This window comes from Candida oxycetoniae, assembly GCF_023343755.2.
Source record: "Candida oxycetoniae strain CBS 10844 chromosome Unknown scaffold2, whole genome shotgun sequence".
In the NCBI taxonomy this organism is placed as follows: domain Eukaryota; kingdom Fungi; phylum Ascomycota; class Pichiomycetes; order Serinales; family Debaryomycetaceae; genus Lodderomyces; species Lodderomyces oxycetoniae.
In genome coordinates this window covers 122,655-140,386 of record NW_026055369.1, presented here as the reverse complement: position 1 = coordinate 140,386, position 17,732 = coordinate 122,655, and the positions used below count along the sequence as shown (strand labels likewise).

General features: G+C 37.4%; 7 protein-coding genes across 7 annotated transcripts; all 7 read right to left on the bottom strand. All coding sequences in view use genetic code 12, as the record gives it.

Moving 5' to 3' along the window:
* Positions 1-89: 89 nt before the first annotated feature.
* KGF56_001357 (ferric reductase family protein) lies at positions 90-2,276 on the bottom strand (the record flags this gene model as incomplete). Its single annotated transcript, XM_049322471.1, has 1 exon — positions 90-2,276. The coding sequence occupies one exon, from the start codon at positions 2,274-2,276 to the stop codon at positions 90-92; it is 2,187 nt and encodes a 728-aa protein (XP_049181495.1).
* A 3,387-nt stretch (positions 2,277-5,663) lies between these two features.
* FTH1 (Fth1p) lies at positions 5,664-6,935 on the bottom strand (the record flags this gene model as incomplete). The annotated part of the gene is made up of 1 exon (XM_049322470.1): positions 5,664-6,935. One exon carries the CDS (start codon positions 6,933-6,935, stop codon positions 5,664-5,666), a length of 1,272 nt encoding a protein of 423 aa, XP_049181494.1.
* Positions 6,936-7,265: 330 nt separating this feature from the next.
* CRK1 (cyclin-dependent serine/threonine protein kinase) lies at positions 7,266-10,169 on the bottom strand (the record flags this gene model as incomplete). The annotated part of the gene is made up of 1 exon (XM_049322469.1): positions 7,266-10,169. One exon carries the CDS (start codon positions 10,167-10,169, stop codon positions 7,266-7,268), a length of 2,904 nt encoding a protein of 967 aa, XP_049181493.1.
* Positions 10,170-10,880: 711 nt separating this feature from the next.
* ITR1 (myo-inositol transporter) lies at positions 10,881-12,548 on the bottom strand (the record flags this gene model as incomplete). The annotated part of the gene is made up of 2 exons (XM_049322468.1): positions 10,881-11,302; positions 11,381-12,548. 2 exons carry the CDS (start codon positions 12,546-12,548, stop codon positions 10,881-10,883), a joined length of 1,590 nt encoding a protein of 529 aa, XP_049181492.1.
* A 1,098-nt stretch (positions 12,549-13,646) lies between these two features.
* Positions 13,647-14,513, bottom strand: CYT1 (ubiquinol--cytochrome-c reductase catalytic subunit; the record flags this gene model as incomplete). The annotated part of the gene is made up of 1 exon (XM_049322467.1): positions 13,647-14,513. One exon carries the CDS (start codon positions 14,511-14,513, stop codon positions 13,647-13,649), a length of 867 nt encoding a protein of 288 aa, XP_049181491.1.
* A 1,468-nt stretch (positions 14,514-15,981) lies between these two features.
* Positions 15,982-16,413, bottom strand: KGF56_001352 (uncharacterized protein; the record flags this gene model as incomplete). The annotated part of the gene is made up of 1 exon (XM_049322466.1): positions 15,982-16,413. One exon carries the CDS (start codon positions 16,411-16,413, stop codon positions 15,982-15,984), a length of 432 nt encoding a protein of 143 aa, XP_049181490.1.
* A 314-nt stretch (positions 16,414-16,727) lies between these two features.
* Positions 16,728-17,717, bottom strand: CKA2 (casein kinase 2 catalytic subunit; the record flags this gene model as incomplete). Its single annotated transcript, XM_049322465.1, has 1 exon — positions 16,728-17,717. The coding sequence occupies one exon, from the start codon at positions 17,715-17,717 to the stop codon at positions 16,728-16,730; it is 990 nt and encodes a 329-aa protein (XP_049181489.1).
* Between the last annotated feature and the right edge of the window lie 15 nt (positions 17,718-17,732).

Below are 17,732 nucleotides of genomic sequence, written 5' to 3'. Positions count from 1 at the left end.
CACAAAGTAACGCTTTACAACTATAAATGAAACTTACAATAATAAATAAGAACTCTTCCCTTCAAGGAAAAGCAATAAGTTTCTTCTAATCAAGCCCACACTTGAACTTGTTCGTAAAAATCAACTCTTTTTCTTTCTTTGTTGTCTACATTTTCAGAACAATAGTAACGTATTTGATCAACCATGACAGAGTGACCACAGGTTACGAATGCAACAGAACCATTGGATTCACAAATCTCTTGTGGAACAATTTCAGCAATGTCAGGTCTTCCTTCTTTGAAACTAATATGTGATAGTTCTCTTTTGGTAGATTCAATAATTGAATGTTTATTAGATTTCTCTTCGCATGAGCTTTCTTCAAGTTTTGTCACTTCCTTTATCGAGCTTTGTTTCTCACAACAGTCGGCACTTTTTTCTGATATCTCGTCCATTGCGGTAAGCTTGTATGCAAAGTTTTCAACATAGTCATGGCACGATGGTTGAGTTACGTATATTGTTGTTTCGATACTGGTGTTTTTTAGGCTCATTAACTCCTCATAAAACCAGTACAACGACCTCCATTCTCTGACAACCCAGATCAACTTCAATGATCTCCTTTCTTTTTGTGTGCTTCTTTTGTCAATGTCCATTATCTCAGAGTAGATACCAGGAATACCATTTCCACCTGCAATAAACACAGCGGTGTCTGCGTATCTGGCAGGAGTCGCTTCACCATATGGTCCCTCGACACCAACCCTGATCTTGCATGTTCTTCCAGGTGCAGTCACCAACAACTGGTATAAACTGTGAGTGATACCTCCCTTGACTTTGCAGAATAATACAATGCAATCCTTCTTATCAACAGCGTCAGTAAATGTAAATGGGTGAGACTGCCAGAAGTATGTTGGTTTCAAGAAATGTATGAATGCATGACCTCCTGGTATCGAGCGCCAGTAGCTTGGTTTTGGAATAACAACCTTCAATGTCTCGTCCGACAACAATGTCACATCAGCATTGGGAAACCCAAAGCTGACCAAACGTGCAACCCGAACAACTCTATCTATTGCCCAAACTGCAACTGCCGGGTATACCATTTGTATATATCCCATTTCAACAAGATGGTACCAAGCACCGACTACCCAGAGCACAGCCAATGCGATGTGCAAGAGTAAAAAGATCTCGTACCATCTTCTTCTGAGAAACAACATTGCTTGAATCATGATGAGACCCCCAGCAATAGTTGCAATGATTCCCCAGTAAAAATATGGTTTCATGACTGATGAACTATAATACTCTCCCGCCAAATAGGAGAACAAAGCCGCATGGATGACTATTAAAATGAACATGACCCTAGAAGTATGTCTATGGTATGCGAGAAACGTGCTGTAATTCCAGCGAGTCAACCATTGCAAGAAGTTGTTTCTTCCGGCAAATAAAAATATCAATGGCATAAACATGGTTGCAGTTATTCCAGTTCTATCTGCCACATATCTTAGTTCTGCTTTATATTTGCTGAAATAGAAAACTGGGTCACCTTCAATTGCTTCCATGTTGTGTGCATTGCATAGTATGGTAGCTCCATAGAACAAGGCAATCACTAAAGATTCGAATCTCGAAGGTATCAAGAACCCAAAATATCTCAAGAACGTCTGGTCTTGCATTTTCTTCTTACCAAATGTGGCAGGCATTGTAACATGTTTTCTCCAACAATTGACTACCGGACTGGTCAATTTTTTAGTGAAGCTTGGGAAAAGTATCTTACTCCAGTTAGCAATACCCCCTAAAACCATAACAGCTAACCAAAATCCTAGCAAACCTGCTCCATAGTATAAAGAATGATCGTAGTTACCAAAAAACCTTCTATATGATTCCTGGTAAAGTGGGGTCATGCTTTTGTTCAAAACAAAGGGGTAATCAATCTTTTTGGATTGGTTGAAATTAGGTATAGTAGATGCTGACCTGGCATTCTCATTATAATAAAGGATAGCATTTGCAAACCAATCACTTGGAAGCGTAATATTATTTTCTTTACAACTATCTATGAACGGCTTAATGTTTTCTTTACTTGCACCTCCAGCGAATTCCAAGCAGGAAGCCAACGTTGCCAAATAGTTGGGGTTTGTGCATGTGCATGTACTGTTACGAGGCAGACAAATTGTCACTTCATTTTTTATTTGCAATGAACAGCCAGAATAATATCTTTTTGACAATTTGAATGCAAAAGGGGTCCCATAAGCTGCAACATATGGAACTATTTGAACCAACAAAAGCAACTGAAAAAGCGACTTTGACCACATATGCTGTTTTTTCTAATGCTACTTTGGAGTGGGCCCTTATTGTTGAAAGCTAATTGATTAATGCATATATTACCTCCGAATAGTTTGTAGGAACCTTCATATTTATATAGGTATCTGGACGGTTTCATTAAGGATGAAAATGCCATCCGGAATAACGTACATCCTGTTATTTTTTACTAAAAACAATAGAAATTGAGTCCATAGAGGAGGTGCTTTTTTTCTTTTCTTTTTCTTTTTTTTTTTTTTTTTTAAGTTTCGCTTGCGGGTAGATCAGGGCCATGTTACAGACCGATATTCAGTTTGTTGAAGTAGATATTGTAACAAATACTATTCAAAATACACAGAAGGTGTATCTTTACTTTAAAGGGCTGATCATATCTTAAAAGATCGTAAATGAAAAGAGAGAGAAAACTCATTTGTATCACGCTATTATGGTTCAAGCAAATCAGATTAAAGAAAGTTTTTTTGCAGTCAAATATTCAATTCAATATGTGAGTGTCTGGCTAATATTATAATTGGAATTATAGGTTACACAAACTTTGCAAAAAACAGTTTCACAAAATGAAACTTTTGTAATCTAAAAGATCAACTATAAATATTTTTTTTCCCATTAGAATAACTATTATGTTTTGAAAGGAAACGCCAGAGCTAACTATTCTTCATTTTCAATTTATGATTAGCATTGTTCTTCACATGCATATGAAAGCAACCTCAACAAAAAGTTCCTTTGTAAACCATTTAAAGAAAAGGATGCTTTGATATATTGTTAGAATGTGACTTGGTATCAGCTCATATTTTGCAAGCAAAAGAATGGAGAGTATGGAAAAAAAAAAACCAGAAAAATAGCTGTTGCAGAACACAGCAATAAAGAGCACCTTGTTACTCCTTGATTGGGTCATTTTTGTAACAGCTCATATGAAAAAATAAATACATATGGAGAATACATGTTGCATGCTCCTTCTAATTACTACATGAACCTCTCTCTTATAACGTTAACCTGAGCACATTCACAAAGGCATTTAGCAATTTTCAATGGCAAAGAAAACAGCGCTTGAGTATGATTACAAGAGCGTTCTTATGCAGTCATGTGCAACGAGCAGATTTTTCTGGATTTTGGTCTGCCAAGTTGTATTGCATGGCAATGAAGTGATAAAAAAAACTATACATGAGTTCTATATTAAAGAGGTGACTATTCAATCCAACCACCTTGGTTATGAAAAAAAATCGATTTAGGAAGACTAAATTAGTATCACATATGATAAATGGGAGATCTTTCAACGCATTGTGAAAAGGGAAAACAGTTCTACATGCGGAACTGAGCCGGTACCCATATAACAAGGCACTTCTCATTGGATGAAATTATAACACAAATGCAATTAGCAACAGAAGCAAAATAAAGGGTGAAGAATCATTATAATCAATCAGTAATGTACATAAGCCAAGAAATTGTCTGATGGAATAGATAAAGATTTTTTTTTTTGATCGATGCGTGTAGCCCCTTGAGCATGTAGCGTTGTAGTATCAAGCTAGGATAACTATATATTACAAGAACACTGCAGCTAAGAATGAAATGCCAGCCAAAATATTTTTGAAACATATTTTTGCATTTTGCGTAATTTCCGTTATGAGCAGCAAAAAGAGTACAAGAATCTGTAATGAAGATGAAATTTTTGAGATGCTTCTGCACACAAAAACGCAACATTAACCAAGCAGCTATTTGGAGTTATAACCAATCGATGCATTTGCCGGCGTTTTGTATTGTTATTTTCTCCAAATTAATAGCATCAATTTATTCATTAAGGCTCTCTCGTACCTTAACAATGTGAAACAACTAATAATCCTTCATTTTCAATGCTTTCTTATTCTCTATGGCCACTGTCACACTTTTTGATTAGTCCAGACTTTTTTGTGGATAACAAAGAGTTCAAGTATTGACAGCAAGCGGGATAGTGTAGAAGAAAAGCTCAATCAAGAGATGATATTAAGATACAGACAAGGAAACTAAATGAAGGGAATGATGGTCAAGAAAAAAAAAAGAAACTTCTAAAACCCCTTGTATACTGTGTTTGTTATAGATCATTTTGTAAACTACTACTTTTCGCAACCAAACCTCAAATAAAAAGTTTGTGCCAATTTCACTTGATATTTTTTCTGAGTATTAATTAAGCTTTCGGAGTTGACAAAAAAAAAATTGCTTAATAAATTTCTTTTCAGTATGAGAAGAATAAAGGGAAAAGAAAACAGAATGTGGGTAAAAATGTAACGAAAGGTACAAGTGGTATTCTCACAAGTGAGATATGAGTGGAGTCGCACGGGGAAAAAGTATGTTGTTAGGGGAAGAGGGACACAGGGGACGCAGAGGAACGGTTGGGGAACAGGAGGGGAACAGGAGAGGAACAGGAGGGGAACAGGAGAGGAACGGAACGGGAGTGGAAAAAAAAAGGCGTATGTGACTTTTGTGTTATTAAACATGAAAGAATATGCGATGCATAGCTTCTAATTAAGAAAAACGCCATACTGCGCTAAAAAATGTAAAAGTGATTAAACTTAAACTAATTCAGGAAACTTAGCTAAATTTAAGCAAGGCGACTTGACCTAAATGACTATTTGATCATATCAGATTAATCTACATCTTCAACAAAAAATATGCATTTAATGGTAGTACATCACAATGTCTAGAACGTATTTTGTATAGCATTGTTCTCTCGTCTCTTTTTTTTTTTTATGGTAATAGGCGCAGACTTTTTTGACCAATTGTCGATCCCAGATTTAGATTACTTTAAAATATACCAGGCACAACCAATTTTTTCTAGAGGAAATTGAGAGAAATAAGGAAAGGGAGGAGGGGGGGAGGGAAGAACAGGTGGTGAAAGCCGCTTTTGTAGCAAATACTTGTTACAAATTATTCTTTGTCACAACGTACTCTGTCAAAGCCAATTGGGTCCCTCTCAAAAGGTGCTCAAAGAAAAAAAAAAAAAATATTGGACTGTAAAGCTTTGAAGCAGCCGATAAAAAACCTTCAATTATTATTATTACACATTTGGCTCGGTAGGAAAGAGCAAATATTTCGCAATATTAAAAACAAGGTTATTTGTTTAGTAGGGATAAATTGGAGATGTACACAGCACACACGCTTTATTTCTACCAATTCTTTATTGTAAAAACTAGTAGAAATAACATGCTGAAACGATTTATAGAGATTATCAACCATTGCTATAAAAAAGTGTAGGATACAAATAATTTTTCCAACCCAAAAATCAAACACTCATCAAGAACCAAAACTTGGATGTTGTTGGTCAGAAAGAAAAAAACACAGTGTGATTAATTTTTTTTTTTGACATATTTGCGCTAAGCTATTCAAATCTCAAAGTTTAATGGATTATTCAATTAAAACGACCGTTGTAATGGAGTGCCCGAATCGACAGACTCTAAACTTTGGCGTTGAAGTTCATCATTTCCCTCAACCACTTCGCTTCTGTCCAAAGGCTTATACAAATTCAGTCGTTTAGTGATACGTTGCAATTGCCACGATATGGGCACAATTGGTAAATATCCGTTTTTCTCCTCAAATAATAATGAGGTATAAGTGATGATTACAATTATCCAGTATACATTGTAGCCAATGACACTTCCATACGTTGCAGAATTGGTCCAGCCAAAGACGGCGGCCAATATCATCCAAAGTGCGCCATCTTCTTGAAGCTCTCCATTGCAGCAGTTTACATGCCACACGCTTTTGGCAATATCATATGAACCTGGTCCGTGCCCAGTCTCACTAACATCTAATCCTCCACATTGGTTGATAAACTGCTGTAGTTCGAAATTCCATACTCCCTTGGAGAATAGTCCAGCAGCAACCAAATACAAAAAGCAAGTGGATATGACCAAGAACCATTGCAATGATAACGTATTTCCAGAGCGGTACAAAACAAAACCAACAAGAAAGCCCATTATTATTGCCAGAATCGCAGAGTTTGCAATTGCCCACATTGAGGTTTCTTCATTAATTCCAATCCCACCAATAAATACAATAGCCTCAAGTCCTTCTCTTAGAGTGGTTACGAATGGTAAAATCAACATATTATACTTCTCGAGCAATGCTTTTATTTTATCCATCCAGGATGTCGTCAGTTCCCCGTGATTCAGCTGATCTTGAGTACCACCAAAATGCTTTGACTGTTTTAGTGCTTGTCCCAATTTGAACTTCCATTTCTTTTGCATTTTGCTGACTCGTAAGATTTTTATTCCCATTACAGATATAATTATACTTGCCAAAATGGAAAAAGTCCCTTCCCAATAATGTTCAGCAATAGTCCACAAGTCTTTTCCTACAATGTAAAATATACCAAGTATCACACATCCTACCAACATGCAAACTAAAAGTCCCAACAGTCCTCCTATCCAAATTTGCATCTGCAAATTCCTGTAAAGCTCATCATCCTTTTTGATTTCATTTGAAGAACTAACTGGCTCGTTGGTTATTGCTTCATACAAGTGATTTGAAGTATCAGCTGGTACCTCATTTGCGCCTTCTTCAGTTGATTTGAAAGTTTGATGCAAAAACGATAACAAAACAGATATAATAATAGCCGTCTCTAGGGACTCCCTAAACACTATGAGAAATGTCTTGATGGAAAAGTAATCCTCAAGCGTTGACATTTTTTGAGGTGGTTGTTGCCAAAGCTTACGGATCTGATCGAATAGATAAAAAAAAAATAAAGTAACATAATAAAAAGTTATCTAAAAGATCAGTGAAAGACAAGGGAAAAATATTAAAAAAAAAAAAAGAAGACAATAAGAAAACGAGATAGGTTTTTTTTCTTAAGGCCGTTTAGAAATATACTTTTAACAAGGCTTAGATTTTTTTTTCCTAATAATCGGAATTCATTTTCTTTTCCAGAAAAGAAAGAAAAATAAAGGTTTTATTAAGAAGAAGGAAAAAAAAACAAAAAAGACACTGGGGTTATATATTTACACATTTGAAACATTTCAGTGATCCACCAGTTTATTGAAATTCAAAACCTCATTCTGAAATTTTCTAAAATTTGGATCCCTCATAAGCTCCTCTTTTCTCAAAAATCCATCTAAAAGATGAGTGTTCTTTTTATTTTCAGCTGATTCCTCGGACTCGCTTAGATCACTGCCTTGCTCCAGAATATATTTAACTGTTTCTTTGTTCACATATACAGTAGCACTTGCTTTTAGCTTTTTCTTTGCTTGTTGTAGAAAACATGAAGATGGCTCTTCTCCGATTGGGCGGGACCTCTTTTTGTTTATATCATTTTCAACAACTCCTTCCGTTCTTGCTGGTTTGTGCAGCATACCATCAGGAGTATGTGTCGCTAGTTTGTTATTATATAGTTTCGAACTTACTGAAGTACCGGTTGTTGACTTTGTAAGTGGGTTCAATGAAGTAGTTTTGGCCACGCTTGGTGAATTTTCTGATTTCACATTTTTTGATGCTTCATCGATCGATGGTGCTGACCCGCTTTTTGGTAGGAACAGTCCGGTAACATCTGATGCTTTGTTTCTGGTAACAATGGAGGACGAATATTTCCTGCTGCTTCCTTTTGCTACCGATAATACTTCTTCAGAATCATTCAACTTTGCTTTTGTGTCTGCTTCAGAAAAGTGTTTTTGATCCTTAGTCAATGTACTTACCCTTGACTTCCCTTCAGATCTATTTTGATTTTCACTTGTTCCTGATTTTTGATGTGAATGAGGGCTCTTGTCTACAGACTTAGCATTCATCAGCCGAAGTTCCTCAGTTTGTTCAAAAAAGGAGTTCTTTGTATCAGTTTTTTCAAAAGAGCCTTCTTTTGCTTCCGAACCATATTCTATATCCTTGTTGCTCTGCAAATCATTCGCCTTGATTTCCAAGTCAGTCTCCTTAGATTTTACAGCATCATGCGGTGTCACACCTATACGAGTGGATGGACCTCTTTTGTTTGTCCACTCATAGCCATCATGTCGGTTTCCCAGCAGAGCACTATCAACAACCAGCGGTTCTGGTCTATTTCTTACAGTGTCAAAGTTAGCGCTCTTGTACAATATCTTTCCTTTTCCCACAGCAGATCTTACTGGTGGATCTTGAGGAAATTTACTTGTTTGCTGTTCAAAACGATTTCTACCTGAAAATGAAGGAAAATCCATTCTCGATCTTGAAATATATTCCCTTTCTGGTTGGTAATTATTAGGGTTCCTTGATCGTGCATGTGAATTTTCATCTCGAGTCGATTCCCGGTTTGTGTACCGCATCTGCTTATCATAAAAAGAGGATCCTAGCGATCTAGAATGTGTACCCTGACCCCGCCGCAGTGCAAGTGACTGCTGATTCCTGGGAACATAATCATACAGAGATGATTTCGAATACCTCAGTCTTCCGGACTGGTACTCATGGCCTTTCTCGTAATCTCCCTCGTATTCCTTTTCCTCGTGATATTCATTATCGTAATATGAAGCACCCTCATCTCGATAATTATGCTTTGTTCTGAAATTGTAACCATTTTGAGATACAGGCTCCTTCGCAACGTACCGGTGTTGGTTATTGGGGTCATTGTATCCTCGTGGTGAGTCTCGTCCGTGTGTAATCAGAAAGTTCCCATAATGCTCATTACTAGCAACACCCGCCTCGTTCTTGATAACCTTTTTCTCATAGCGCTTTTTTTGGCGCGGGTCATCAGTGATGCCTTGTGTAGCGTAATGATCACTTTTTGTTGTTTGTCGTGCTGTGTTTCGCAATGCTGAAAACTTTTCCTTATCAATTTCATGACACTCTCCAAACTGCGGCATTTGCTCTGGACTCAATGGTAACGGTTCAGTTTTGAAAAAATCGTGGTCAAGCGCATCCAACGCGTTGAATCTTTTAAACGGATCTAATGTCAAAAGCCCGCTCAATAATCTAATAGCTGATGGGGGCATTATTTTTTCAAATCTCGTTTCCAAGGTTCGATTGCAATTCAAACCAATGTTGAAATCGTTCTTATTCGGTAGCTTTGCCGCTTCTGGCCAAGATTTGGGCAGTCCCACCAATTCGAAAATAAGCTGTGCTTGATGTGCGTCCGTTTTCCCCACCAAAATCGGCTTGCCCGTGAACAATTCGGCAAACACGCATCCAATACCCCAGAGGTCAACCGAGGTTGTATACTTCCTTTCACCAAGTAAGATTTCTGGGGGTCTGTACCATCTGGTAACCACAAGCGCTGTATAAGCTTTCTCGCCACCTCCAGGCCCCATTCCTAGTCGTGGTACGTCTCCATGGTATACTCGAGCCAAACCAAAGTCTGCAATTTTCAAAACTCCATTACTGTCGACTAATATATTTGCCGCTTTTATATCTCTATGCAAATAGTTTTGTTCGTGTATATATTGTGTACCTTGGAGTAACTGTTTCATAATACATTTTATTTCGTCCAACTTCAAATCTATATTGGGATTCTCCAAAATGCCCACCAAGTCACTGGATATGTAAGGCGACACCGTGTAGAAAGATCCTCGTTGCGATACCAAGTCCGATGGGTTTGCCACATGGGCCTCTTCAAAAATCATTTCTTTGATATTCATCACGTTGCGATGATGTAGTTGCTTCAAAATGGTTATTTCTCTCATGGCCGTTATAGGGAACCCTTCTTTCGCCAGATGGTTTAGTAACTGTTTGATAGCAACAAGTTCTCCTGTTTCCTTTGATCTCGCTTTCTGCACCACACCGAAAGTACCTTGACCTAACTTATGTATAATTTCATAGTCCTTTAATCTTGACATTTCTTGTATCGACCCGCCGCTTAGCACTTTTTGTTTTTCTTCTTCTGCTTCTTCTTCTTCCCCACCATCAGCCACTACTAGCAGTTCGCAACCCTTATCAGCTGTAGCAGATTGATTCTTGTAGTCTGACATACCTTCTTATACCTTTTTTTTTGACTCTGGTTAGAGGTTTGTGGAATGTCCTGTTTACCAAGAAGGCATCTGATAATTACAAACTCGATTTTTTATTTCTCTGATAAGCATTTTTTCCTTTTTTTTTTTCGCTCTTTATTGAAAATGCTTTCCATGCTTGAGAAAGCGTTTGTTCTTTAATGTGACATTATGGAAAAGCACTGACTAACTACACTATCGAGCGAAGCGAGATAGTGGAGCACACTGACTAATGACACTATCGAGCAGAGCAAAATAGTGGAGCAGCACTGACTGACTAGTCAACACAATCGAGCAGAGCGTGATAGTGTTGTATTTAGTCATTGTGCTCCACTATTTTGCTCTGCTCGATAGTGTCATTAGTCAGCGTGCTCCACTATCGAGCAGGACCAGAAAGTGGTGCAACACTGACTCGAGAGCAAATAGGCACGAAATGGGCTTTCTTTTCTTTCTTTTTTCCATGCATAACGCTTAATATAAGATAATTGATTATTTCAAAAAGTATGGTTTACACTACAAACAAATAAGAACTATACAAAACTTAATTAGTATGAGCAATCCTTTCTTGAAGAATTGAATATTGGAAAACAACAAAACAAACATTTTCTAGTTGAGCTTGAATAAATAAAGGAATCGGGGTCTATAGGTCTCTCTCTCTCTCTTTTTCTCTCTCTCTTTCTCTCTCTCTTTGTTTCATGCAGAAACAGGTTTTGCATATTTGGATTGCTTCTTTCGTGCTTTCGATAATGCAATGGATTGGTTCACGTTGAAACCATTAGCTAAAAAGTTTGTAGTTTCCTCCAACTCTAAACCAGCTGTGTCTGGTAATAAGAAATACACAAAAAAGAATGAAACTAAGCATAAACCTGCAAAAAATGAAAACGTTCCCGTGGGTGTAATCTTTTGCAACATGGTCAAAAAAGTAGACGCAATCACTAAGGATCCTGCCCAATTTGTAGCTGTTGCATACATTGCACCAATAGACCGAACATTCACATCTGCGAATAATTCAACACCAACCCATGCCGCATTACCTATTCCAACTGCGTAAGATGCCACATATAAAATCATACCAATAATAACAACAATCCCCCATCCATTTATGCCTCTTGTAACTATCTCAACTCCCGAGGAAAAATCCACGTTCAAAAAGTGAAACGCTATTGCGCAAACCACCAATGATATGCACATACACGGCATCCCGACAAGTAAAATTCTCCTTCTGCCTACCCTGTCAATGATACAAAGTGCTATTCCAGTAAACACAAAATTAGTAGCGGATATTATTATCGACACGGCTGTTGGATTGTTAAATCCAATTGTTTCGAAAATTGTTGCACTAAAGTACATTAAGGAATTGAAACCGGTAAATTGTTGGATACCTTGTAGTCCACATGCGAGAATCAATGCACGAAAATTTCCGGGAGAAGTGTGAACAACTTTGATGGACTCCCAAGCCTTGTGCAATGGGCTATGGCCAGAAATAGTTGAGTTGGAATTCATCATATCTTCAATCGTGGCGTCCACGAAAGCCTCTGAAGGACTATTATAAATCTTTTTCAATACGGCCTTGGCTTTTACCACGTCTCCTTTCATTACGTAATATCTTGGAGTATCGGGTAAAAACCAAAATAAAACAAACTGTAGAACGGGGGGGACCATGCACAATCCTACAGATACTCTCCATCCGTGAGCAACACGAGTTAATCCCCAATTTATGAGATAAGCAACTAGTTGACCTCCTGTGATGAACATTACATTTGTCACAATTAGTCTGCCCCGATACTTTGAAGGTGCAAGCTCAGACAACATTAAAGGAGCAATCATGGACGCAATTCCTACGCCCCATCCCAATATAAACCTACCAACAATCATTGTCCAAACAGTTTTCGAGACCAATTGGACAATTGTTCCCACAACAAATATAACGTTTGAAACTAGTAAAACTCGTTTCCTTCCAATCATATTGGCCAATATACCTCCTATCACTGCCCCTAGCAAAGCGCCCAAAGAAGTTGCAGAAGTAATGAACTCCTTTTCTCCATTTGTGAGTATTTTATTTGACAAGTCTGTCCCTATTTGAACCAAGGCTGAAGATATATATCCTGTATCATATCCAAACATAAACCCCGAAATCGACGATACCAATGCTAAAACAATCACTGTTCTCGAAGGTCGTGAATCCGACTCGGAGATTTGCACTGAGGTAGACTCAAAAGAGGTGTTGATTCCTGATTTCGATAGTAGTGCATTTGACGAGGTTGTTGATGCAACAGAAGCAGACAGACTAGCAATATCTGCTTCGAAAACTCTTGTTTCGTTCTGGCTCTGTGAGGGTTTGGATGGTGTATTTGATTTCATGATGGGAACCGCCTAGTGTGTAAGGGGACTGCCTAGTGGTAAGAGGACTGCCTATTATGTTCAAGGGGACTGCTTAGTACCGCCTAGTGTATACAAGGGGAACCTTGTCTTAGGTAAGAGAAATAAGGAACGAAAAGTGAAAAAGAACTTTTCACTTGGTAAGCAAGAAAACCTAATAACCCACCAAAATCAAAACGTACAGATGTTCGTTAAGAGGAAAGATTGAAGCAAATGAAATAATTGTTATTATTGCTACTCTTATATCTTTTATATATGTTTTTTTTTTCTTGTATTTTCATTCTTTTTTTTCTCTCCCTCTGTCTCAAAATAGAATAAGTGGGTATACCTTTTTCAGGCCAACATTTCGCCGAAAACTTTTTTAGAGCATCAATTAAAGAGGAGGGTGGGGGAGCATGACATTTATCCCACTCGAAGCGGGCAAGAAAAAAAAAAGAGAAATAAAAAGAACAAAACTATAACCTACTTAAGAATAGAAAAGAGGCGTATACTTATTGAGGAACAAGTGAATAATTTCGTTCCTTTAATCTAACAAACCCACCTCTCGTTTTACAGATTTTAAAATTGTATAATTGACATTGAAAATCATCTAGTCGTGTGGAGGGTTAGTTTCACCGAAATTTAGCCGGACCGAAAAAAAAAAACTAAAACTAAAACTAAAAAAGGCAATAATGTATCACGTGACTGGATATTATTATGTAGGAATTGAATTTTCCCGTGTGTTGACAATTTAAAGCGAAAAGAAAAAATAAAATAAAATAAAGTAAAATGATATAATTCAAATTTTTTTTTTTTTCTTTTTAGTGCATACATTATACAAATCAAGTGAGTACGCTATTATAGATAGATATATGTATATATATGAATTAAGATCTGTTCTGATTGTTCTTTTTCCCCTCCTCTTCCTCTTTACAGAAGAGGGAAAGGATTCTTTTTTATTTCACATTTTTGCAAAAAATAAAAAATTTCTGGAAAGGGCAGCATCATATATGTGTCAACTACTTTATAAAATTTTTCCTCGAGTTTTTGATTGGTTGCTTTCTTTCTTTACTTTCTAGCAAAAAAAAAAAAAACAATTGTCTATTTCTTTGGTGGGTCAAATCTAAACTTTCTATTCTTGATTGGAGTCCACTTGAATCTCTTTACCCAGATAGATAATAAATACAATGACGAGAGCACTATAAGAGCTTTCAATCCCCATTTCTTTCTCTCGTCATGTTCTGGTTCAGATGCCCAATTCAAAAACGTAGTCACATCTTTGGCCATTTGAGAAGTTGTAGCTGGTGTACCATCTTCATATTCCACCAAGTCATCAAATAAAACTCTACCCATCGCAATAGCACCACCAGGGAAGTATGGATTGTAATTAGATCCTTCTGGTAATACTACTCCCGCTGGTGCTTCTTCTGGATAACCGGTCAATAAAGAAAAGATATAATCACATCCACCGTGTCTGGCTTTGACAATCAATGATAAATCTGGTGGTAAAGCTCCCTGGTTAGCAGCTCTAGCAGCTTGTTCGTTTGCATATGGACCTGGTATGTAATCTGCCAACTTACCTGGTCTTTTTCTCGGATTACCTTCGTCATCTGGCTCATCATCGTATTCAAATTCTTCAGCCATTTCTTTAGCCTCGGATGTGGTATGAGAGCTTCCAACCAAGTTTCTCCAAGCAATTCTTTCCAAAGAATGACATGCTGCACAAACCTCTTTATACACTTGGTAACCTCTTCTAATCGAAGCATGGTCAAAGGTCTCAAACATACCATTGTGTGGCCAGTTGTATGCCGGAGGATGCAATCCGTGTTCTGCCGCTGTCATGGCATTAGCACTCATTGAGTCTTGGTATAATAAATACGACGCAGTCAACCCGCTTACACCAACACCACCAGCTATGAATTTCTGAACCAAAGGTTGGCTCGCAGTTTTGAATGCCGATCTAAACATGATTTTGATATATGAACCTTGTCTCAAAATGTCACTTCTTCAACCTTATATCTCAAGTAAGTTTATAAACAAGTTTGCTTTGTATGATACCCCCTAATAAACTCAGTTGCACAAGAAAAAACCACTGCTCCGTTTTTTTTTGAGATGAATATCTGGGCTTTTGTACCGCACTGGAAAACTATTGATGGCAAATGGGTCTTCCTTTTACCGCTTCTTTTTCAATATCTACAAAACGTAGTAGCACTTTTTTTTTTCAAAACTTAGTTGGAAAGAAATCGAGAGAGGAATGAATTTTTTGGCATCCTATTGAATACACTTGGTAGTTGCAGGTATTTTTCATAGGTAGAAAATTATCAAATTTATAAAACAAGCTCTGTTATTGGTTATTAGGGAAAAAAATTATTATGTAATAACTTACTATTAAAAAAAAAAAAAAAGAAAATCGTTATTGACAATTTAGAGACGTCGTTAGTTATGTGTCTTGAAAACGTTTGCGACAGTAATTATGACACTATCGAGTAGAGCGAGATAGTGTTGTAACAAGCTACTGAGTGCTGCTCCACTATCGACACTATCGAGCAGAGCGAGATAGTGTTGTAACAAGCTACTGAGTGCTGCTCCACTATCGACACTATCGAGCAGAGCGAGATAGTGTTGTAACAAGCTACTAAGTGCTGCTCCACTATCGACACTATCGAGCAGAGCGAGATAGTGTTGTAACAAGCTACTGAGTGCTGCTCCACTATCAAGCGGAGAGTGATAATGGAGCAGCACTTAGTACACTGACACTGACGACACTATAAAAAAAAAAGCACAACTATATTAAAAACAATAACTCGATACATAACAATTGAAATGCGAATAGAATGGAAAGTGAGGAAAAAAAGTTTTTGATACGAATTAGTAAAATTGAATAACTGTTATATGCCAAAATGTCTATAATTGACCCCGCTTCACTCGAGTCTTTTTTAACTAACTTCTAGTATCGAGCAACACTCAGTGGCTTGTTACAACACTATCGAGCAGAGCGAGATAGTGTTTTTCGATAGTGGAGCAACACTTACAACACTATCGAGCAGAGCGAGATAGTGTTTCTCGATAGTGGAGCAACACTTACAACACTATCGAGCAGAGCGATTGTTTCTCGATAGTGGAACAACACTTACAACACTATCGAGCAGAGCAATTGTTTCTCGATAGTGGAACAACACTTACAACACTATCGAGCAGAGCGATTGTTTCTCGATAGTGTTTAATTTTTATTTTTTCTATCGCTTATATCATTTCAAATCTCTCTATAAACTGTAATAGTGGAGCAACACTCAGTAGCTTGTAACAACACTAGCGAGCAGAGCGAGGTATTGTTTCTCGATAGTGTTTCTCGAAAGTGGAGCAGCACTCAGTAGCTTGTTACAACACTCTCTCGCTCTGCTCGAGAGTGTTGTTCGAGAGTGTTGTTCGATAGTGTTTACCATTCCTCTTTAGGATTCTTCTTATATTCGATATATTCTTCCCAATTGAAAATGCTGATCTCGGTTTCATTTCGAACTCCCAAGTCCCATAATCCCTTATCCGATATACTTTCCCCCTTTTCTAAAAGAACCAAATCTTTGTCGTTATCAAAATTAATAACCAAATTCATAGACTTGGATCCATGCGCTTGAGAGTATATTTTTAACGAATCATAAACTACGTTTCTAAAAGGCCTAAATGCTCCTAAAGTATTTATTTCCGTAATCACTTTGGTGAAAAGTTGCGCAGGTGTTGTGCTCTTCAAATCAATGTCTTTGATTATTAGATTTTTCACATTACGATAAGGAAAGGATTTAATAATTCTCACGGTTATAAGCGCATCGGTTGCGGGACGCACATTCGACGTTAGCGGCTCTTCTTCTGACATGGGGTGCGCTGAAGTAAAACTAATTATGGTTTTGTTTTTTTTTTTTTTTGCTTCTTTAATATTTTAATTTTTTTTTTCTCTCTCTCCTTTCCTCAACTCCGATATCACTACTTCTTGTTGAAGCTCTGTCAAAATTTAACTCCACAGAACCTTCACTAAAGTAACGGTTGCCCACTAAAAGGTATCCTTTTGCAACCCCTCTCTTCCTTCCAAAAAGAAAAGAAAAGAAAAGAAAAGAAAAGAAAGAAAGGAAAAAAAAAGAAAACAATTAATTTTTACCTATATATATATATATATACTTTCCTGGCTCTAAGTTACTGCAACTTGAAAAAGGGATGATTCATGGCTTCCTTGGCTGTCGGCCTAAGCTGATGATCATACTGAAGTAACTTGTCTATCAAATCCAAAACCTCTTCACTTATCAAATGTCGGTTTTCGTTACTAATAAAAGCTTTCCAAGGTTTCCTGGGGTAGTTCTCCAACATATCATCATAATCCGAGCTCAACTTTATACTGTATTTGTTTGCATACCTCATCAACCCATCGGTTCCCAAGACTTTTGCAATTTGGACTAATTGGTCGTTATTGGAATCGCCTCTGAATAACGGCTCCTTTTTGAAAATTATTGCTCCCAACATACACCCAACAGACCACAAATCGAGCGAGTAATCATATTGTTGCAAATTTATTAGCAACTCTGGGCCCTTGTGATATCTCGAAGCAACTCTCACGTTATAATCCATACCTGAATGATAAAACTCTGCCAACCCCCAATCTATTAATCTGAGTTTTTTGTTCATTGGATCTATCATAATATTTTGCGGTTTCACGTCTCGATGGATTATTCCCATGGAATGAGAATAGTCTAGTGCAATTAATAGTTGTGTGAAATAATATTGAATATCTTTGACTGTGAATTTCGGATACAAGACCCGGAAATCAACATTGTTGACTTTTTCAAATATCAACGCAGGTATTTTAGACTGTTCATCTCGAACAACGTCCAATAATCCAACAATATTCGGCCCGCCTGTTAGATTCTGCAATATTTTCACTTCTCGAAAAATCTTCTTCAACTTTACAGGTTTCAACACTTTGATCACACACGGCTCATCGTTCAAGACATTTAGCCCTTGGAACACTTCCGAGTACTTGCCTCGTCCTATTTTACTAACAATTTCGTAATTCTTTATATCCCCCCATACGATTTTATGGTTTTCGTAATCCCAATATTCTGACGGCTTGGTGTTATTCACATCAGAGTATACTCTGGCTATCGAGTATACTCTCGTTCTAGTAGTCATTTTGCCTCGAAAATT